At 38.2% G+C, this 24,286-nt stretch overlaps 1 protein-coding gene across 1 annotated transcript in view; it reads left to right on the forward strand.

Annotated features, from left to right (window-relative positions):
- The window catches only part of KIF26B (kinesin family member 26B), a 289,300-nt gene that overhangs the window by 110,343 nt on the left and 154,671 nt on the right, over positions 1 to 24,286 (forward strand). The window contains exon 4 of the mRNA XM_057414446.1: positions 10,155 to 10,321. Coding sequence (XP_057270429.1) covers positions 10,155 to 10,321 — 167 coding nt within the window. The remainder of the gene's footprint in view (positions 1 to 10,154; positions 10,322 to 24,286) is intronic.

The following is a 24,286-nucleotide window of genomic DNA, read 5'->3' on the forward strand; positions in this document are numbered from 1 at the left end:
AGTATACTACAGAACAAATCTTCAGGCTTAGGATATTTGATGAGTTGATAGAGATTTCCTACTTTCTCCCTCAAATTTCCTAGGCTTCTATGTTTTTGGTCCAAAACATGCCTGACTTCTAAATGAGCTGACACTTACCTCCAAGCACTTTTTTTTGTATTTGTGCAAAAGTTCATGTCTCTTGCAAGATTCCTCCCTTTATAGAGTAGTCTTTAGTCTGAAGACTGATAGTTTTATGACCTAACACCCAGAGAAAACAATTTGTTTTATTGTGGTATCTGTCAGCACTAATACAATTAAAGCTTTGGCAGCAGTTTATAGGAAAGTTAACATTCATCATTTTTTTTTTAATGGAGAAGCCACTGAAATGGTACTTGTTTCTAAATAGATTCAAGGCATTTGCTAGATCCTTGGGGGTCAAACCCAAGCACCTTTCCCTGAGCAGCTGGGTAAGAGACCCATCAGATGTGTACTGATCTTATCCCCCCAAAAGGTCAGATCTTGAGGAGATTTTGTGTAGAGGCTGAATTTTCATTATGCCGCATTTTGTGCAAGAATCATCGCAGGAATCTGTAATCCTGTCAGATTTTTTTTCATGCTGGAAATGAAGGTAGTTTTCTTTCCTCATCTTTTCATGGTTGAACTTGACCATATGTCTTTTAAATAAAGGCTAATGATCTGGTTCATACACCTACATGTGGAAAAACTAATGGTGGTTTTTATTGCTTACTTTCTTGGTAGCTATAGAAGGAGGTTGCTTTCTGGGTCAATAATGCCATTTAAGTTAAGCCTGCATGCTGACACACTCTGGTAGCTTCTAGAGCTGTTCTTGTCAACTGGCAAGTGAAAGGTCAGTGGCTTACAGATTGCTGTTTGTGATAGGGAAACAGCTACAGTAAGATTTGAACTTCTTATGATGGTTTGTTGCTGGCAGGTTAGTAACTGAATAGAGAAACCGAAGTTTGTTTTCATAACAAATGTATTACTTCTTCGTACAGTGAACTAGAGAGACTTGTACCTCAGCTTCAAAATGCAGGCACTTCATTTAGCTGGTGCCCTATGTGTACAGACAGAAATCAGACGTGCTCATCTTTCATAGCCTGCACACACTCGTCATTGCTGCGCCAGTTAGTTTGGCACAATTAGCCCAGCTGCTGAGGTCTAAAAATGTAGCTGATGCAACGAAGGATTACAGTGTGGTTGTTGAATCTGGATGTATGAAATCAACTTTAACTGAGTTGCACAAAAGTAAGGCCTTTTCTCTTGTAAAATGGTACTAATCTTATAGCAATAAAAAGTCATAGTAGAAAAAGATCCAATTAATTTCCAGCTGCACAGCTTTATAACATAGCAGCAAGATATACAGGCAATTTAGAGAATTCACAACTTCATAAAAGTAGGTTTAAAAAAACCCTGAAAGTTAAAGGCAGCCTCAGCTTTCGCACAGATTGCCATGTTGTTGTTGTCTTCTTGATGACAAAGCAAGCAGTTTTATTGTGTTGCTGCACCGTATCTTTTTACATTGTTGAAATGCCTAGACACTCAAAATTGAGACCAGAACCTCTCTTTGCTAGCTGTTGTTCCTATTTTTCGTTTGGAGAATAAATAATGGAATATGCCAACTGGGAATCATAGAATGGTTTGGGTTGGAGTGGACCTTAAAGATCATCCAGTTACAACCCTCCTGCCATGGGCAGGGACATCTTCCACTAGACAAGGTTGCTCATGGATTATTTAGTTCAGGAGGGCACTGGCAAACTAAGAAAAATGACTTCATTTCTAAGCCGAATCAAAATGAGCCTAGGTACTTCACATCTGAGTGGTGGGGGTTGCTTGGGAATGTGCATCAACTTTTATTTACTAAATTATGGCCTGTATGGGAATTTGTTGATCAAATAAATGAACCATTGTCATAGGCTTAATAGTGCAGAGTTCCTGTTTTATGGTAAAGCTTTCGTTGTTGTCAGTGCTGTTCTTACTTGGTTTTGAGGAGAGTGCACTCAAGAAGTAACTCAGGTTGTCAGGCAGTACTGTTTGCTGTATGGTTTTGGTTTTGTCTGTTTTGCTTTGCTTTTCAGTTCAAAAGCTAGGGCAAGAATGTGCACTGAGTGAATGCATGAAAGTAAGAGGGAGAATACCGGATGGCTGAAAGAATTGTGTTGTTATTTGCAATGAAAAATATAGCATAAATAAAAAAAATCAGAGTTACTCTTTTGTAAGGTAGAACTCTTAGGAGAAAGAATCAGAGGAAAATGTCTTACAGTAAAGAAATCCACCATTATTTGGATGTCTGATCAGCTGTTGGGTCAGCCTTTAAGTAGCTGATCTTAAGAGATTCAGTGATTTGTTGTAAAATATTCTATTTAATGGCATTAGCTCTTGAGAGTGAAATGGAATGAACTGTTTCATAACAGCTTTGATGGGAGGATGTGCCCACATCTGGGCAACTGGAATTTCATCTGTTCTGAGGAATGCGCTAGATCTGTGCTAAATAGCATCTTGTTTTTAGAGGGATGTGGGAGGTGCCTGCAACAGTCAAAGGTCATATTTCTTTTGGACAGCAAGAAGCTGGAGCTTGCAATTAAGCTCTAGGTGCTCTCACAATAACTAAGTAATGTTTAAGTAAAAGTAGTTTATGCTAAATACAATCTGACTTTTATTTGTGAAATACAAAGCATAATCAGCATTCTTGCCATCCCAGAGATTTGCCTGTTAAAACCCCTCACTGTTTCTAAGGTGTGCTGTTTTGTGTTTAGACACAAATGATGTGCTGTTATGGTAGCCCTTTCTGCTAGATCACTATTGCAGATTTTGTGTGCAAATTTGAATAAAGCAGGAGCAAAGCATGCCCGAGGACCCCCCACCCCCCCCCCCCAAGTTTCAGTCCTCACAGTAAATAGTGAGTAGCCTTTGCTAGGCAGTTATTAGGTATGTATACATCCAAGAAAGAGCCTGAATGCAGCAGACATTATGCATGTCCTTTTCCAGCGTGTTCCTCATAGAACATATTCTTTTGACACAAAAGGACTATCAGGAATTGCTGTCTTGCTCTTGTTCGCACCATGTCTTTATCAGCAGTTGCACTGATCTTGAGCTATAGCAGCTTAGTATTCTGCTATGAGAGAAAAAGGTCACAAGCAAATGGCAAGATGCTATGAGACTATGCCAGTGCCCTAAGCTACAGGAACTTGCTACTGTTTAAAAATTATTTTTTCTAAAGGTGGATTTTTTCCTGAACAATTCCTTAAATGTCACCTGTGTTGTAGTGAGGGATTAGTGACTGATGCAGAGTATGTCCTTGGTACTCTGTGGTATATTAAAGAACATGGGCTTATCAAAGCCCTACTACTTTCAAGTTGCTCTCATTAAATGGTGTAATTGTTCCTTTTTGCTGTGGGATGTGTTAAAATTAATTTGGTAGTTGTGTTGACAGCACAAGATTCCTCTTTCTCTCTACCCCTTTACCCCCAACCCCCCATTTCATAGAATCATAGAATCACAATAGTTTGAGTTGGAAGGGACCTTCAAAGGTCAGTTTAATGGTGGCCAAGTAAATTTCTACCAGATTTACCTCAAAACATTTAAAGCTGTGTTTAACAACAATATCTGAAACTGACTCTTACATATTTCCCTTTCCTATTTTCACATTCTGAGCTCTCCCAACAACACTCTCAAATCATAAAAATGAAATATAGTAAATGTCAAATTATCCACATTTCCCCCCCCTTTTTTTTTGGCACTGAACACAGTGGATCCCAGCTGTCACCTTGTCCTTTGAATGCTATGATACATAAATTTATGCTGCACAAAACTGAGTGCAGAACTTCCATGTTATGCAAAAGGGATGAAGTCAGTATTTACAGAAGGGCTCAGATAATATAGCCAAATTGTGGGAAGAGGATCTACTACTTACTGATACATTAACATGCTAAGAGATGCCTTCTCTATGTGAAGTAGAGCTCCAATACTTCCTTCATTAATCCAAGAAGTCTCTTCAGCAGAGACCGCTCAGCTCCTGATCTGTTTTCTGATGGTTTCCCATAGGCAAGTTACTGTAATTCTACTGAAATTTGTAGTGGCTGGGAAGTACTACAGCTTACTGAACACTTAAGATTTTTCTCTTGTCTGTATTCCACCATGCTGTCACATCAGATGTGAACTCCTATACGTCAAAGGAAGTGAATGATTTTTTTAATTTCAGTTTTCAAAACTAATTTGTAAATTAGAGTTCTTGTCTCAGCCTGTAAGAATTGCTACAGGTAGGTCAAGCCCAGGAAAACCAGGGTCTCTTAGTGCTTGGACAAGAGTTGATATTCTATACATGTGTCAGAAGGACATGTGACTAATGTACAGTGAGATGCCTCTCCTAGTGCTTGTTTCATCACTCCCATAAGCCTGAAACCAGGCTCCTTGAGCCAGACAGGATGAATAACTTTATCTTGTTATGACTGAAAGTAAACGGTGATGAGTCAAAAAGAGTTGGACAGAAGGTAAAAGATTATTATTTTAGAAGAGCCAGAACACCTTATTATGCGTAATGGAAAACTTGAAATTAAGCTGGTAGGCTTGTATTATAAGCAGGTTTATAAGTATTTATGATGTTTTTGGTGGCTAAAGCTTTGAGAAAAGTATCCTTTAAAGCTTCCTTCAGCTTACCTTTTAAAGGGGGGGTCTTCAAGAAGAACCTTTTTCTCTGCTAATGTAGAGATTTGCTGTCTAAAATAAACCAGGAAGTAATTTCATCAGTATTTACTGGGAGGAAAATTCGGAGCTGTTCTGAATCAAAAGTGGATTGCCAAAGAAGTCATTCATGAGTGTGTGTGCTTATGAAAGAGAGCTTTCTGCCTTAAGCAGCTTCTTGCTAGTGAGCTTCTCCCCTGAGATTAGGATCTCTGGACACTGAGGATTGCTTTATAGCAAATTTGAACACAGATTTGTACCTTGAATTTGGCTTCAGACATGGCTACATTTCATATATTTCTGTGTATCCAGTTCATTCATCAGTCATTGGCCAGATTTTGGGACTGCTCTTGAATGCTTCACTACATCCAGAGCAAAGGGTGTTTCACATGTTTCAGAAATGCTAACTTCCATTTGTACAGTAATTTCAATTGGGGTTCTCAGGAGCTTTAGAAACATTATTGAACCTGGTTGTAAAACACCCTTATGTAAATACAGTTAATCTCATACTGCATGATGGCAAATCTTATATGTAGAGTGACGCTTTAACTGGAAGAGAATTTTGCCTGATTCACACCTGTGGTTTAATTGCAGAGCCATCTTTTTCCTATGAAGAAAGAATTTAAATCATTACTTATCACCAGCTCTTGCTATGTACTGTCAGAAAGCAGTGAAAGAGGAGCTTAATAGATGCCTTGCTTTTATGAGACAGGATAAAAAAAGGGCCTTGGGAGGGATATCTGTCTTGTTCAGCGTGCACTTAAAGGGTTTTTATTGAGGCATGAAAGGTTGCATTGTTCCATGCTTTGTTTTTTTGTTGCTTTTCCAGGCAGTGATGAGCTGCCAACAATTCAATAAAGGAATTTCTTGAAGTATATCCTATTAACTGACCTTAAGCCTCATGTATATACTATGTGGGTACTCACAGAAGAGAAGGGAAAATGAGTTGCGGAATTGATTCTTCTTTTCCCCTTAAATCCAGGAGAGTTACTGCTCTCCTAGTAGTAGTAGTAGTGAGAGAGACAGTGACATTGAAGAGGCAGATCTACATGAACTGTATTTGCCAGGCATATGCTTTGAAGGGGAAAAAAATAAAAAAAAAAGCTCAAATTTTTTAACATTCAAAGTGTAATTTTCAGCTGTGTCACTTGAACTGGGATGGGGAAAGAGAGAAATTCTCTAAGAGCTATGGAAACCTCTGTTGTGAGTATTTTTATGCTTGATACATCCTGGTGCCATTACTCAAGTTTGTGTATGTGTAAATTTCAGCAACCGGTGTCAGAGGAGGAAGGGATAATTTAGTGCTGTGATTGGAGGACTGAGTAAATGAGATGGTAAGATTACCTCCAAAGCCCACTCTTCAGTTTGGTATAATAGTTTAAATGATTTCTATGCTCTCCAGTCTATGTGGCAAAAGAAATAAGTGTAATAGAACTTACTTGAATTCAGTAATCTCTAGATATATGAATAATCTGGACTTCTTTCTGCCCCCTACTTTATGTATATGTATTGAACTCTGAGAATAGATGAGCATTTAATAGTCAAATGTCATGGGCATACTTCTCGTGAGGTACTCAGCCTGTGAATTGACCCAGGTGAACAAATTTGTACGGTATAAACAATACTCTGATAAGTACTGGATGCAAAAAAGGTTCTCAGCCTGGCCCAGAATTTGGCATAGCACTGTCTTTGCCCTTCATCTCTGCTGGCTGCATGACCAAAGAACAATTCCATAATTAAATATAAAGTTCCAGTTTGTTGTCCTATTCTTGCTTATATATAAGATAGCGCCAAAGTGACTTGAGGAACTTGTTCAAGCAAAGCCTGATGTTTTGTTTGATGTTATGAGTGCTGCAGTATCACAAGGTACTTCTGTGTGCTTTTACCTGTATAATAACATCAAGTGATGTTGCAGGCATCCCAGATAAGTGATAGCAGAATGTTTGAAATTTAGGGAAGTATTTCAGCTTTCATTGCTTCTGGAGACAAAAATCCCACATTACCAGACAAAGTAAGCAAGTGCTAAAACTGGAAACCATTTCTGGATTAGTTGGTCCTGGACTGTGGCTTAAGCAAGTTCTTTTTTTGTTGTAATTTGTCTATATCTTGTGTTAGGTAAAATAAAGTGTGTTCCCATTTTGGTATCCTTATGATATGCTTTCAGCTAGGAAGCGTCCCTGCTGAGGCAAACAGTAAATCAGTGGAGCCTTAGAACAGACAGTATGTGCATTTGGAAATTTTGTTATGAGAGAGTTCACACTGAGAAACGGATTTTTGCCCAGGAGGTGTTCCAGCATGGGTAAGAAAAGCAGTCATAGTGTTTTCCTGGACCCCTAGGATCAAGAGGGTGCTTAACAAGCCCAACATACCCCATTATGAATGTCCATCCAGGGCAACTGGGAGGACCCTCCGACATGGCTGTTTACAGTGGAATGCTGCATTTCACAGATAATACATCAATATCACTGTCAACAGTAGCTTCCCGTTTTGTGCAACAAAGCAAGCTGTGTGAATGAGCAGGAGGGAGAGCTGCTGCCTCTCCAGCAGGCTCTGGTGGTCAGTACCATATGGATGTTTTGCAGCTTTCAATTTGAGCAGCTGACCATCCCTGTAATACTTGGACTGTTGTACAGGACACATGACAAAATAGCAGTACTACTGAAAAGCCTGCATTTATATAGAAACAATCCATTCTGCATCTGTTCATGGTATACGCAATTCCTAAAGTGAGAATTATTTATTTCTTTTTTTCTCTCTGTCCTATGGATGGTGTGGTACTCCACAAATACAGAATCTGTAAATATGTTTGGTTATTTCCGGTTTCTTCTTCAGCTCCTTTACATTTTATTATAAGAAAATTTGACCTAAATACAGGCTTTTTAAGATCTTCATCCCCATTTATTAAAAAGCATTAACATTCCATTTGCTGACTAAAATCTGTTTCTCTCTGACTGCATGAGGGAGAAATGGTTTATATTTATATCTTTTTAAAAGAACCTAAATCTAAAAGAATGTCTCTTTGTTGGTAAGTATTTGATTATTTTGAAGTGCTTTTATTTAAGAATCAGTTATGCAAAACCTCATGAACTCATCTAATCAGCTTTTGGGGAAGCTTGAGAGTTATACCTTTCACACAAGGCCCATAATCAGTTTGAGGCTTTTTATTGCTCTGTTCGCTCTGTGCTGTTCACATTAACAGGACTTGTGGATATGGGTGTGGGTGACCTGAAGGTTTCTGTAATCACACAAACTGTTCAGTTACTGCTTTTGTGCCCATGTCATGGTGAATGTTTTCTGGATGTCCCAAACACTGAGACATGCATATCCTTTCCTGTTTTGCAGTCAGCTGAAATGCCTCAATTCACACCCCCCCCCCCCCCCCATCTTGCAGCTTTAGGGGATCCGCTGACACCAATCGAAGCGTGCTGCACTGGCTGTGAAAATTTGTATTTGGAGCTGCAAATTTTTATTTGGCAGGAGACAGGGAGGTTATAATTGCAATTGAGATTGAAGCTAAGTCAACTCATCAACTTTTAAACTGCTGTCAGGTTGCCATGAAGCAAGTAGCACTTCCTGGTTATATTGTCAGCAATAACAGTTAATGATGATCCATCCCTGATTTCAGCTACGTGAATTGGATGGGCCAAGACGAGGTTAGGTTTGTACGTGTACTCTGCTCTGAAGGGAGAGCTTTTTAACTATCTGCTTAGTGGTTCCCAGCATGGTAGATGATAAAATTCGTCTCAGGCTAATTTGAGGGGATAGGGCAGAATTGTGTTCCAGTTCATTGCAAATCTAAATAGCTCAGTTAGTAAAAGTTACAGAAAATTGGAGGAGTTACTGTTTAGTGAATTCAAGTGTATTGGATGCCCCAAGTGGACATACATACGTTAACAGAATACTGAAGAGCTAATGTCTGTTTGCCTGCATGATGGAAATTTAGGGGGTGTCCTGGCAGCTAGCCTAAATTCCTGTTTAACAGTAATATGAGATGATTTAAGTCCAGAATTTCAACTACAGTGTTCTGAAAGCACTGCTCTTTCAGTCAGTAAATTAGAAGGGCTCAGCGTATGACTAACATGGTAGGGGCACTTTCAGCAGTTTTACTGGTTCCTCATGAAATAAACTGGCTAGTTTAGTGTTCCTGTTCTTGAAGTATTATAGCTGATTGACCTAAAAAATATATATGTAAAATTAGAATAAACGCTTAGATTATCTTCTTAGCCATAGTAGAATGGGTAACAGTTCTCTATAAAATAAAGATGGCTTGATAGTTGGTCTAAAAAATGCTGCCATATCACGTCTTTTCCCCTCCTACATACAAATCACAGGTCCTCAACTTTGCCTTAATAACTGAAATGTTTAACAGCTGAAGTATAGCAAGCCTAAGTGGAAAAATAACTACAGGATGATCTTGAGTACTTTCTTGGAATGCCTCACAAAGATATTCTGTTGTTAATGTGGTAACAAGGGTAGGCAGGAGAACTGAAATTGAACAGGTGAAAGACTGGTTCTTGCAAACTTTTTGCCGCAGAAAGGAAGCTATGCCTTTGACACTTGCTAGCCATTATTTGGGAGGCTTCTTTTTAGGCACATATTGCAATTCTGTGACATGCACAGGGGAAGAAAAGCTATTTGTGGTTGAAACGAGGGAAGGAAGAAAGGGAAGTTGTTAGGAATTGAATGAAGTACAGTAGGTGACATCACAGCACTGTAAGTTTATGCAGATGTAATAGTCAAGAAACTGAAAGCACAATTTTGAGGAGGTGTTTCAACAGGGCCAACCCAGCTTTCTGTAAAGTCAATAAAGATATTTCAGTTAATTTGAGGAGAGCTGTGTCAAGTCTGGTTGAACTTCACTTCTTCTCCCAGAAAATGAAAGGCTGGTATGAGACTTCCTAATGTGGGGAAAAATGGACCATCGGAAGAATGTAATCATGGGGTGCTTAAAACCTTATCAGAAAGCCAACGAAGGTGAGTGGTAATGAGCCCAATTTTCCAGAGAGATGATAAACAGTCGGATCACAAAGGATTCCTTCCTATGCTGCATGCTGGCTTTTCTGAAGAAAGGTCAACAAAAAGGCTTTGCTATTTTACAAAGGCAAACGGATGTATTTTTTTCTCTGAAATAAAATATAAATATCTTATACATTTCTAAGCTGTCTCTCTTGTACCCTGAGGTAAAACCGAGTAAGTATTATGGTTGACTCTTTCTTTTCCATATGAATGAAAAGCCATAGACATTAGTAACGGGATGAATTTATCCCATTAGTTTTAATGCAGGCAAGTGTAGAGCTGAGCCAAAGTACTGTAGATTAGCATGACAGAAGCAATAAACTTGTTCACAGAGCAGCAAAGATGTAGTGAATGAAGTGTCTCTCTTACTCCATATGCAACCCAGAGGCACCTCGGGATGAAGAGGGGTTAGCTAGTGAGCTCTAGATGATGATATTTTTGTCTTTTTCTGTCTTCAGATATCTCAGCTTATGACAGAGACTAGTCGAGAGGGCCTGACTGAAGCCGCATTGAACCGCTACAATGCAGATAAACCTTCCTTGTACAGCTTCCCTGCTTCCCAGAGCACATATGTTGCCAGTGAAGTATCCACAGGCACCTCGGTGGCAGCATCATTTTTTGCCAGGTAAGAGAAATTTATCAGATTTTCCTTCCCTGGAAACATAATGTCTTTCAAAGGAGATGATTCTCTAGTGAAGACAGACTACAGCACACGTGTTAAAACATGGCTATAGGTCACAGACTTGCAGGAATTACTAGAATTGCCATGAAAATGTTTAATCAACCTGTATGCATTTGTCTGTAAGATGGGGATGATGCTTCTATCCTCTTCTGTAAGATCACTCTTAAATTCTTGATTTGGTTTCAAATGTGACTGCACTCACAGAATAATACCTGATTTAGTGATATTTTTAGGGGGGTGTATTCCTGAATGAGAAGGGCCTATCCAAGTAATTTCCTTAGAGAAGCAATTCATTGCAGAGCTAACTAGAGGTGGATAGTTCTGTTTGGTGGGCAACCTTCAGGTTTCTTTGCTGAATTTTACTTCCATCTAGGGAAATTTTCAAGATTTCCACTTTCAGACTGAAAAGCTGAGGTTTCTGATGTCTGTTTCTGTCCCTGTCCTGCTGTTGAATCGTAAACAGTGAGAGGCTGAGAGTGTAAACTCAGCCTCAGATCACTCTTTCTGTTGAATATTCAGCCATTGTTTCAAAAAAGTTCGATGGGATGAAGTTTCATTAAAAAAATCTTACTGTTGTCTATATTACTTTGTCAGCAAAAGTGGTTTCTGAAATGGGCATAGCAGCTAATAAGTCAAATATCTATTATCAACAAGGAAATATTTTTCTGCACTGAATTATGCTGTTTGCAGGACATAATCTTTTTAGCCCAGTTGAATCCTTACATAACTGATAAAGTTGAAATTATCCTTGTCTTCTAATGCTTTTCAATAATTAGGAGATTGACTTGGGAACAGTTGTGGAAGTAATGTTATAACAAGAGAATAAACTATTTTTACAGCACTTCCAGTCCAATTTAGTGAGAGATCTGAATTTCAAAACATGGAATGAACTTTTGACTGAATGCCTGAAGCTTTTTCAGATTAAGTTCGTACCCTTGAGAGAGCCAACTATTAGTAATTCCACATGATTCTATTTTATTTTAAAGGTAACTGGAAAACTTGTAAAGGTGCTGCGCTCTCTACATCTGGAAATATTTTCTCCTATTTTTCCCTCACAGCATAAGGACTGCATATGTTCAATGAGTGTCACACAAGTGAATCTTGTAAAAGTATGAAGAGTAGGATTTTTAAAAGACCCAGTGAATATTGTTTGGGGCAGCTCTGCCATTTTTTCTTTACCAGTGTGACGTTGCAATAGCAAGTGTGAATAATGACTGTGGTCTTGATTTGCTGCAGGCAGTTCAAATTAAATTTGCTGAATGTGCTCATATGGTAATATCTAACTAGAGTGCAGATTGAGATTAGCACATATTTTAGCATGAATTGATTTAAAAAGATGGCTTAAATCATTTGTTTTTCATTGTTTCAGTGTTTTATGCTAAGGGTGATCATTTGCTCTTAGTACACTCTGCTGAAATGTAGGAAACTCATTACATTTATTAAAAATCCCTAGTGTAAATCACAGCATTTTAAGTAGAACTCTGTTAATTTCTAGCTGATGGTGTGAATTGTTAGGTATGCTTGGCCCAGCAGAGTTCTCATGTTTAGGCTGTTTATTTTTAAACTGTATATAGCAAGACAAAAATGGCTGGTTTAGTTTGGCGTATTGCATAATTAGAATAACATCACTTGCATAAGTCAGTTTTGTGTTGGACTTCAAGTTACATCATGTGCTGACAGTTCAAGCAGCAAATCCAAGTCAGTTGTGCACTGCTTGACCTTTTAACAAGAAAATCTGCAACTTTTTTTCAAAAATGTGGATTTCTCATTAATTTTTGTTTTGTCTGTTATGTGTCTATTTGCATTTTTGTAAAGTTGGGGTATGAAGTGTAAAAAACCCACGCGTGTGTACTATAAAATACAAAGTAGAAGGTAGTGGTTGTCAATTCATTAACATGGTATGCTGTTTACAGCATTCGTACAGTTATTCATGCCAGGCCTATGAATTCTGAACTTTTGTTTTATCTGATTGTATGTGGCACATGGAGTGGTGACTACCAGCTACGCCTGTTTTTTTTGAATGTGTGTCACATAATGATGTTTTAATGGTAAGCATGTAAGAAATTATTACACAGCCAGTGAAATTTGCTAATGTGAAGCTGAAGTTGGAAGTAGAAAATATTCTTTTGAAATCTTAATAATATCCTACAGTATTTCATTCTATGTTCCCTAACAAGCAAAGCAAACCTCAGATGAGGCTCAGATATAAAAGTCATCCATCACCAGGAAAACCCCCCAATTAACTAAAATGCTAGAGTATGGAGGAAATGTCAAGGCATCCACGGGAACTTGTGGTTGTAATTACTTGAAAAACATCAGTAGTGGAATACTGGGAGCTCATAATTTCTCTGTTCTTGGGCACTGCTAGTCCAGCAGTGACATTTACTTGACTAGCCTACAGCTGGCACTGAGCCATGGAGAAGTGTTTGAAGGCCACACTAACACTTAATCTTTTGAAAAGCCAGGAGACTTCTCAGTTGTCTCAATACTCGACTGTTACATTTCACAATCTACAGCTGGCAGACTTCCAAGTCAGCTAAAAGGGACACAGCTTTTGTGAATTGTCATTTGTCAGGATATCGCTGCAAGAGAGCTCATGATATGACAGGATCCCATGGGATGGACAGTATGTGAATGTTTAAAAGGATCAAACATTGAAAACTGTCCAAAGTGCTCTGCTGGTAGGCTTATGAATATTAGATGATACAGGTATGAATAATGTATTCCTAATGGTGATTCTGACACAGAAAGTGAGTTCAATTGATTGTACTTTCAATAACAAGCACCAAATTTGCCTTTCTGTTCAGTGCTATCAATCATTTTTGTCTCGGATATCCGCCAGTCCATGCTAATTTAGCATCATCTTGCTTGTTACTGGTACACATTTGTGATAAAATGAATGCGTGTAGTGAATGTGACATAATGGTTAGGTTCTTTACACAAAAAATAATCACTTGCAGAGCATTTTAGGTTTTTCACATCAGTTAGCATTTGCCTCCAGTTTGGGTATGTCATAAGAAGCATTGCATTTTTTTTGGCCATCACAGTCTCAGGTGTACCAGCCTCTTGCCTTGTGTCCTTCTTTTGCTTATCTTTCTGAAGTCTCTGTAAAGCTGTAGCAGGCCAAGGAACATTGTACTAAACTTCTTCCCATCTGTGCCCTTCTGAATAAAACTCTGTTGTGACTGGGCTGTAGAGTTTCAACAGTATCTCAAAGGGTGGTAGCATGGCGTAGGAACTAAAACACAAAACTTGATCAGGACCTTTCTGTTGTCCTTACAATACCTAAAGGTTTTGAGGATCTTGGTACTGTTCCTTGTTTGCCATGTCACAGTAAGGTTGCTTTCTTGAAGAGGAAAAGCTTTTACTGTGTCAGGAGAAAAGAGGGCTGTAAAAGCTCATTTCACTTTTGACCTCAAAAAAGGTAAAAGTTTTTGAGAAGGAGATAATTTTTAATGGCATTTTTCAAAGCTGTTTCCTGTTGTTGATCAGGAAGTGTAACAGTGTTTCTTGAACAAAAGCCCCCCTCAGTCTGAAATCAAATATAGTCATATTTGGATGAATTGAGCCTAAAGGGAATATAGATAATCTTGAAAGTAGACTGAAAAATCTGCTCTAGGGATCATTTTCCGTGTCTTTAAACAGCTTAAATGCTAAGCAGGGCCACACAATGCTACTGTTGTAAGATGTAGCAAGGCATGTTTTTCAAATGAAACACAGAAATGTCCAGATATTTTAAAAAGTTATTTTGAGACAAAATAATAGAATTACAGAAAGGTTTGAGTTGGAAAGGACCTTAAAAGTCATCAAGTTCCAACCCCCTGCCATAGGCAGGGACACCTTCCACTAGACCAGATTGCTTATAGCCCATCCAGCATGGCTTTGAACATTGCCAGGGATGGGGCAGCCGCAGCTTCTCTGGGCAACCGGTTCCAGTTGCCCACCCTCACAGTAAAAGAACTTCTTTCTAATATCTAATTTAAATCTACCCTCTTTCAGCTTAAAATCATTCCCTCTTGTCTCATCAATACCTGCCCTTGTAAAAAGCCCCTCTCCAGATTTCTTTTGGGCTTCCTTTAGGTACTGGAAGGTGTGAAATATAGGCACAATGTGATTTTGATATTGTGGACCACTGAAGTAGGAAGGTCTAATAGTGACTTAAGAGGATTGAAGGATTCCTTCAATATGATGGCCCTAGACTTTGTATTAGGAGTTTGGTTGTTCTATTTAAACTGTATGAAGCCACAAACCAGCTTAACAGCTCATGTTTGAATAAGCTGCGAAACTCAATTGGTTACACAGAATTTGACATGCAGTTCTGTTTCCTGGAACTGGAAGAAAAGCAGGCAAACAGAAAACCTTAGCTTCATGTGTAACTGACATGTAGCTTCTCGGCATGGGTTGAGCTCTAGTTACAGTTGCTTCCGTTCTTGGAAAAACCGCTGATAGCCCTGTCTAATACTCATTCCCCATCCCTGTGTGGTTTGGCAGCTGGGAGAGGAGGAGGTGAGGTAGTGCCTTACTGCCGAGGAGTATTGTGAATGTTGTGTTCAAAACACTGCTGAATGCTCCACAGATATCCCATCCACTTCTTGGAATCCTTCGAGAATCTATTTTAAAAATATGGAACATATTGCATGAACTATGAAGCTTATATGAGGACACTTTGTGGGACCCTCATGTTAAAGGCAATGTGCTGTTTTGATGATTTAGTACTCTAGAGACCCCAGAATCTCATGCCTTGCTGTTTTTCGCACACATATGGTAAACTATCATCTTATCAAATAACTTTAGATGTTTGCTGTTCTTCCTTAGAGGTGCAATATTATGTGATTTTTATTGAAACTTAATGGAAGTCGTTAATCTGCACCATCTTTCTGTTTATGGGGAAAAATTGTTGAAGATCAAAGACTTGCATTCCGGGAACACGAGGGCTTTTCCGTATAGACTGTGTACTAATCATACCATTTTAAGGTCCTGGCTTGAATTTTTCAGAAATCTGGGACAAATTCACAAAAATTAACTTTTCCTAGCATTGCAGCAGAGGATTTGTTGGAACTTGTGCAGCAAGCCCAGATAAGGAAGAGAGGCAGCAGTTAGAAGAGAAGGAAATGGGTTGGACTGAGTATTCCAGGTGCTGCTGAGGCCTGAGATGCTGTCAGAAAAGAGCCTGTGAACATTGCCAGAGAGTGAAAGCTGCTTGTCCCATGCTCTGTGCCTTTCTGAAGAAAGTTCTGTTGAAGTTTCAAATGGTTTTAAACAAGTTACTCTGATGAACTTCATGCTGAAGAGTGATGGACCTAACTGCTCTTTCAAGCCCTGCAGTGGTTCCCTGGTTTAGGCACTGCTTGAGAAGTCCTTGATGTCAAAGAGTGATGACCTCAACATCCCTAAGAGAAAATTATTTTCTGAGACTTAGGTGAAAATATATTTTGGTTTCTTGCTGTCTAAAGTATGCAGAACCTAACAGGATCTTCTTTCATTAGCTGAGCAAAGTAAATGTAACGGTTAAATTGTGGTCAGTCTCACAGACATTTTAAAGAACTATATGTTAACAACTCTGATTAGAATTTCTACTCTTTTCTTTCATCCTTCTTATATACTGCATAAGAAATACATAAAAAGAACTATGTTATGATAAAAGATCCATACACTGTCTTTCAATAGGGATGCTGGCAGTAAGTTTTAAAACCTCTGTAAATATTTTCCAAAAATATTTCTACCTTCAAAGCCTGTCTTGGGACTGACTAGTAGGGTAAATTTCAATCACAGTGATCTCAGTCAACTTGAAAGACCATGAAACAAATATTTAAAATTGGCACCTAGGTTTGAGCGCACAACTTCAGGGGCTGTTTTTTCATACTTGCTCCAGTTTCATCAAAAATGTGGGAGATCTGTGTTCGTAGTCACTGCTTTTCTATGCTCCCCATTGCTGTGAAAGCCTTAACAGGCCATTTCTACTTCATGTTATTGGTGTTATTTCATGTGTATAAAGTAAATGCCAATTAAAAGGGAATCTTGACTGTTCTGAAGTGAAAGAAGGTTGGCAGTTGGCATATAAAGGATACTCTTTTTCTATGGTTCAATGTAAACAAACAAAAAATGTCCTGACAGGAAAGACTGTGCAAGCTACATGCAAGAATAGCCAGTGTCTAGTAGTGGAGGCAATGATCTGATGCACAGTAAAATCATTAAGACTTAAGTGCTGCACCTGGATGAGGGAAAGCAGTGGTAAGTGAATGATCTCTAGTTTTGTATGGTAGTTCTACCTTGGCTCCCAAACAATTTCCAGTGATTCTTTTTTTTTTCCCCCAAAGCTGACAGATTATCATAGAATCACAGAACAGTTAGGGTTGGAAAGGACCTTAAGATCATCTAGTTCCAACCCCCCTGCCATGGACAGGGACACCTCACACTAAACCATGTCACCAAAGGCTCTGTCCAACCTGGCCTTGAACACCGCCAGGGATGCAGCATTCACAACTTCCTTGGGCAACCCATTCCAGTGCCTCACTGTCCTTATTACCTGTGTCACTTTTGTTTGGATAGGTTCATGTCTTTTGATTACAGAAAAGTTTATCAACAAGATTCCAGACTAGGTCTATTTTTAACATGAAGCGTGTAGAGCATGTGTCCAAACCCATGGTCTCGGAATCTTTGGATACTTGCACACTGCCATTATTTAAACCAAAACTTAAGAAAATATATGTGCTTTTAGACCTGGGTTGGAAATCTAGTTGTGATGTTTAATTTGGTGGTGTTCTGGAAACAGAAATAATTTGTGCCTTTGTGCCAATTAGATCCACTGTATGTTGGTTTAAGATTAATCACTTTTGTTCACACCTTAAAATACAGATAATGGACCCTGATTTTTAAATAGGAATTTGAAAGTGATCCATGGTGCTACAAAATGAAATAAGCTAAAATTACCCTTAGATTATGGTAGAATTCTGTACTTGCAGGGGCATGCCGTCTGCTTAGCCTCAAAGCATGTAACTGATGAAAAGGGTGTAAATCCTCCTCATGTTCCTAGTATCAAAGTAATCCACCTCAGATGTACAGTGGCATTTACCGTAAGTTAACAAATACCGTTTTCTGGACTAAGCATGTTTTAAAAATAATTAATTAGAACAATTTAAAGTAAAACATTACTATGTAGTAGTATACTGACCATTGAACAGGGAAATTAAAATTCCAATCTACAGAAGGTATGTTGCTTTGATGTTATATCTGTATTGAAGTATGCTACACCTGCTTCTGTGCACTGCGCACAGCAAGCAGCGTTTTCTGATCTGCACTTGCCCCACATGGTAGGTTTTGTATTGGTGGTAATGGCAATCACTGGATAATATCATTATTAAAATGGTCATCAAGATTTGGAGTTTCTTGTGTAACCAGCCTTGTGAAATCTTGGTAATTTTCTAAGTAAAGCTCCACGTTCCTCCCTTTTTCTTTGGTTCTTTGGAAAGTTTTGAGACATTACGTTGTTTCTGTGTGGTGCAGTCCCCAATTCCATCTTATGAATATCTGGTTCTAAAAGGCAAAAGACACATACCATGAAGGTTTTTCTGCTTAAAAGTTTATTTTTAAATGAATATCTTTTCTCAAGTATAGTTCATTATATTAATTGTTTCTAATATATATTCCCTGAAAACCAGAATCTTAGAGTTTTTCTGATTCCTGGGTTTAGTTACAATTTGTTTTTGTAAAGGTTTGAGTGCTTTGCATCATTTTCTTTTTTACTTTAAGTACACAAGTTTGTGAACTTGTGTCTAGAATTTATTTGCCCTGTTAATTTTTATATGATCAACTATGCCAAATTTTTAGATTTAAAAAATTCATCTAGGAATACAATATGCTTATGTGTGCTTTGCCTTCCTTTTTTTTTTTCCCCCTGTCTGCTTATTTTCTCAAGTACAACTCCATGAAATTATATGGTAACTCCATTAGCGTCTAAGCAAAAACTTTCCATCTCTCTCAGGTCCTAGAATCAATAACTGATTATATGACAATGAAAAGGGCCAGAAATGCAAACACCTACTTAACCTATAAAGCATGCAATTTACATGCTCTGTAGAAGTTCTAAATGTTATGCAGCCTCTGTGGAGGCAGAAACAGGTAACCAAGAGACTTCTGTCTTCAGTTGTTAGCAATGGCATTTGTTGGATGTTTCTGAGATGATAGCTTAAATTTTGCTTTCTCTGTTTATGCCTCACTGATTGCTGCTATTACAGATAAGCTTTAGACCTGTAAATGAGTGTGCTGGCCTTTTTCATGTTGTGATTCTCATGTGTTAGATGTTGTGTACCAACAAAAGCTTTGCATTGCAGGGAAGAATATTGGATGCTGATGGTATGGCACAGAAGCACTGATTATTTTAGTGGTTTGCTAAGGAAGGAGGCAATTTTTGATGGAGCTGTATTCCTAATTCTCCTAAATGATTTCAAGCATTCAATACACAAGTACCTAGGTGTATGGAAACTGAACTCCTACTGCTCTCCATACACCATGTTAAAACAGAGGCAACTTCTATTCTACTTCTTGCCACATTTTGTGATTTGCTGCTGCTTTCAATAGATAGCAAAGGGGGAGGCTAGCTAAGGATAGATTTGGCCTTATAATTTCTAAGAGGGCTTTTGGGGTGCTAGAGTACTTGCTACATGAACCCCTTGCTCCCTGCTGATTTAGGAAAAATTAAAAAGAACTGAGGCTATTTCATCCCCTCAGCACTTCCTTTCCTTGCACCTGACATGTACATTGAGAAAAAAAAAATTGCTAGCAGCATATGCGGTAATCCCCCAGCACCTGTTACCAAAGACTCCTGGTGCTTAATCTTGCCTTTTACTCTCAGGGCAGTGGAAGTAAGAATGGTCAGCATTAATCTTCTGACTTGTAGTATAGTTGTGACTGCCAACTATAGTATAGGCAACCTCATATTGATTTACTGTTTTGCATATTTCTTGCTTCCCTTAAATCTTGACATAAGAGTTCTGATTTACAGTGTCTCTATCTTGGCTTGCAGAGCGAGAAAGATGAATTGATGTAGATGCACTGTCTGTAGCAGAAAATTGCATGCTCCACCAGTTGTTTTTTCTCTGTTTTTAACACCATCAAACTTACCTTCATGCAAACAGATCATAAATCCATAGTAACGAGACTTTTTCCTAAACACCTGGAAGTTTAGAGTGGCAAACTTTTTATTCTGATTACTGCTTTCCTGTTACAAGAAGTACTGTTACAGTGCTGTCCCAGCAGCCTCAAAATTCCAGCTGTGATTTACCCTGTCTGTAGAGTTCTCCACCACCTGCTCGAAGAGTCAGTGTTTTCTTAACCTTGAGAGCAATCTATTCAACCGCTGAATGGCTTTTTCTTACAATTACCAATGAATATAGACCATTTTAGTTTTCTTGCGCACAGAATAAAAACTACAACAAAGAAACAGATTTAAATATTGATGTATTTGTTTATTGCCAGATAATTTAACATTAGGCAGACAACTGCCAGTTGGGCTTGTATATATGCATCACTGTGATGTAGTTATTAACTATGATAAGACCACAGTACCCCTATATACAATCCGCATAGGTGGGTTGTAGCAAATAGAGAATTAGAACCTCACCTCTTTGCTCACCAGTAGATTGAACATGATGTCCATCTTACAGCTTCTGTGTGTTGGTATGTTTCAATCAAACTATTGTTTTGGTCTCTTCTAAATAACTCAAGTTCAGGATTATATGCATGAATTGCCAGCAGGACAGGGGCTCCTGAGCTTTCTAACATGCATCTTGGTTTGACACTACTTAGTTGCCTTTCAGGAGGCAGACCTTTTGAAGAATAAAAGTAGAAATGAGTGTACACATTTAGGAAATAAGTCATTACAGGAACATTGCAGCTAACAGAAACAATTTTCCTTGTGAATGCATTTCTTGAGATTTCATGACTTTGTGGTATATCTTTAGAGGTTTTCTTGTGATTGCAGAATTCTAAAGGCTTTTTAGCCAAGTGTATTTTCTGTTGTTTATTAAAGAATTGTCAGTGATTTCTTCAGTAAAGTGTTGACAGGGTCTGCCTTTTCTATTCAGCTGTCTATTTTCAAGAAATTGATAGAGACCTAATTTCTTTAAGTTCTCCATTCTATTGGTTAAAATTGGTCAATGGATTCAAATCCTTTTAGGACATAGTCTGAGAGATTCACATAGATTGTGTATTAGTCATCCTCATTTCTTTAAGTAACCAGGCTAAAAACTACTACTGATAAATAGTGAGGCAAACTTTGGTTTTATTATCTCAATAGTCATGACAGAAAGGAACCAAGCTAGTTACTCTGTAGTGAGAATTCCAGCAATAATTTCTTTGAATCTAAGAAAGAATAACAAATAAGTGAAAACTGTGGAAATCTAGGCAAAGACAGAAGAGGCAAAATAAACAGAAATTATTTCTGTTTCTTTTCTGAATAATTCTTTGTATGCAAATGCAGGGAGAAATCAGTCAGCCTTTCATTAGAAAGGAAGTAGTACAGAGAGAGTAACTGGACAGCATTGTGTCTCTTGTTCAAGCTATTTGTAAGCAAGCTAAGTTACTAACCTGTCCAGGATGGAGCACATCAACAGTGTATGAAAGTTCAAAGCCTGTTTCTCCTTTTGAGCTAATATGGTGGTATTTGGAATGATGCAGGTCTCCAGGAACAATTCAGGACATGACATGATCCAGGGCAAACAGGAAAATACCTGCCATAGGATACAATTAAAAAAAATAAATTAAAATACTGCCAATGAGTTTAGAATTATGGAAAATAGGTGTTGGTCATACTGGTTTGAAATGTTTTCCCTGAGATAATTACATGTTTAGTTAATAAAGTACAACTGATACAATGCAATCTATGTGAATTTCACTGAGCTATTTGGGTTAACACCCTGTGAATTCTTGATTAATACTTTACAGCATTGCAAAACAAATTAAGAATACATTAAATAGACTAAACTAGATGAATTATGTATTATGCTAAATGACTTTGCTCCTGTTGGGATTCTGTAGAGATACATAATTCCATAGGGCACTAACTGGAAAAATATTATTAAACCTTTCAGATGGTGTTGGGAAGGTTGTTAGTAACAGATTGCTTAGTCATCTGGGCCAACAATAGGTGTCACATCAGTGTCAAATGTACTATCATAAATCCAGTAGTAAAGAATGTAAACCGTGCTTACGGATTAGGGTCTTATGTACCGAGAAGTGCTTACTGGAGAGGATCTGTGTGTCATGTTTAATTAGCGGCATATCAGTACACAGCGGGACACTGGTCAAGAAGGACTAATGAAACTCTTGAATACCTTTACAAGTAAGAACGTACGAAGAGAGACTGGGAAGTTAGTGTAACTCTGCAGTAGGAATAGAGATGGCCACTGCTGGAATACTCTGTCTAGTTCTGATGTGCACAGTCAAGAAAGATGCTGAAAAAATGGAGGAGCCTTAAAGAAGAGACACTCAGATGGTTAAAAGTTTGGAAAACTGCCTTCCAACAGCTTGACTTTAGTTTATCAAACAGATTTAGAGAGCGATGTGTTGACAATGTGCAGGGAACCTCTGCAGGGAACAGAAACGTGATACTAGAGGACTCTAGTCTAGCAGACAAAAGCATGTCAAGATGTAATGGCAGGAAGCTGATCTAGACAAACTCAGAGTCATAATGAAATGTCCGTGTTTAGGAAACATGCTTGGAAAAGGGCAATGACCTGCTGAAATGAAGAAGGGTAGCAGAGTGTTCTCTTTTGGTGTCTGTTTTTTAAATTAAAATTGATATTCGAACAAAAAAGGTAGTAGTTAACCACAGTTTTTGGGGGGACTTTAAGAGATTTAATGTAGGGAAGATCCATTGCTTTTGCTATGTGGAAAGCTAAATTAGAGAGTCATAATAGTCTCACTTAACAGTGTTGTAAGACATACTCGCTTGTGTGTGAAGGTGCAGCAACGAGGAATAGCATTTCTGTTCCTCTTTCAGACAGCAATGCTGTTACAAACCTCAAGAAAAAATTGCCATGAAGAAAGCAGTAAACTATTCACTTTCTTAATTTAGCTGGGAGTGATTAACAACCAAGTCTTTTAGTCTTTCAATTGCTGTGTTTTTTTTTTTTGTAGATGTACATCAGTGCTGCTTGTGTGTGAGTTGTTTTTTTTTTTAAAAAAAAATTGCAGTGTCTGCAATTTTAATTTTTGCCTTTTTAGGCAACAAGATGTGTAGTTTCTCTGGGCACACATCTGCTTCAGTGATGCACAGTTTTCCTGTTCTTTTGGGATTCCATCAATTTCTTGTCTGTTTCACAAAGAACATCAGTATATAGCATTTAAAAAAGGTGGCTTCGTAGAGTTGTAAGTGCTTTACTTCTTCCTTTGTCTCTCAAGTTGTGGATGTCAGTCAGCAAAGGTGATGGGTGTTCATTGCTGACACAATCAGATCAGATAAGTCATGAGTGGGAGAAGAACATCCTAATATTTTGACATATAAAATAAGTGGAGAATTTAGCAGCCAAAGCTGAAATAAAAGCCGTATCGTATCTGCAGGCAAAGGCTTGGGGGCAAATGTCTATGCTTTAAAATCACTGATTTGATGAAACTAATAATGCCCCCCCCCCAAAAAAAAAAAAAAAAAAAAAAAAAAAAAGAAAAGAGAAAAAACAACCCCAACCCCCTCCAAAAAATCCCAGCTGTTCCACTTGATGGCTCCTAAAATCTGAATAAAGTTCTTCAAGGGTTTTTTTTTCATAGGGAGAGACTATTTTTTGTATGCGTAGTTGTGGTAGCATCTGGTTCCCATCTCTGGGAATTCAGAGAATCCACAGGCACCGACATGCTGTCTGCTGCGGAGAAGCTGTACAACACAGATAAACGCTTCAGACAAGTGCGCAGTATGTAATGTAATTGTCTGCAAGCTGGAAAGATGTCGAGGTTTGCTGGGGAGAGGCAAAATCTGAATCAGTGAAGTTTGACTAACATAAGCAATAGGAGCAGCCCTTGTATAAAATTTCCTTTGTTCATCTGTGAAGAATGGACTGATAAGATAGTAACACCTGAGTCAATAGGATTAATCAGTCAGAGAAGGTAAGTAAGGCATACCTAAGGGAAGAGGAGTTAGTGGGTTTTCACAGAGGCTATATCCTTCACAGAGGGTTCAAACAGTAGGATCAGTAAACTAAGTGTCAACAAATTTGAGCAAGAAGTATAAAGGGCCTTTTATGAATAATCACATTAGATTGAGTAACTGTTGAATGGCAAAGGAACGCAGAATTTGTTTTGATTATTTCTGGCTCATCACATTTGTCATTCTAATGCCTTATCCTTTCTATAAACAGGATTTCTGCGTAAGAAGTACTTGCATTGTTATCTTATGTGAAACTGTATTACATCATGGCAAGAGTTTGTTCCCCATTATTGCCATCTGGTATCACAGAAGCAAAATCTTCAGAATGCCTTAAACGTGGGTGCAGGCATAGCACTGTTTTTTTTTTTTTTTTGCTTCCATTGTGCTCTGCACGTTATTTTTGCTTAATGAGTAGTATGATAGAACAAATAGAGAGGACATGTAAAAATTTTACTTATTTTATGGCTGGAGTTGGACTCAATCTCAGTGAGATTCAAAACTGAAATGCATTTAAATATTACTCCGTGCTTGAATGAAGCTTACTGTCATGCCAGGGCACTTAATTATGCACAAATATTTATACAGAAGAGGTGATAGCAGATATTCTTTGTGCCTCAGGGAGCCACCATTGTACTCTGTGAATATACCTGCCTTTTGTATAGCAACCTAGAGGTCAGTGCATTTCTTGAGAAAACCTGAGGACTGTATTCTAGACATCCTTGAACCTGAAAAGTCAAAAATGATATTGCCTACAACCCAAAGAATCGTCTCTA

The sequence above is a fragment of the Pezoporus wallicus genome, unplaced genomic scaffold (assembly GCF_028554395.1).
Source record: "Pezoporus wallicus isolate ANWC-B61680 ecotype Strahan unplaced genomic scaffold, APGP_CSIRO_Pwel_v1 contig_8042, whole genome shotgun sequence".
In the NCBI taxonomy this organism is placed as follows: domain Eukaryota; kingdom Metazoa; phylum Chordata; class Aves; order Psittaciformes; family Psittacidae; genus Pezoporus; species Pezoporus wallicus.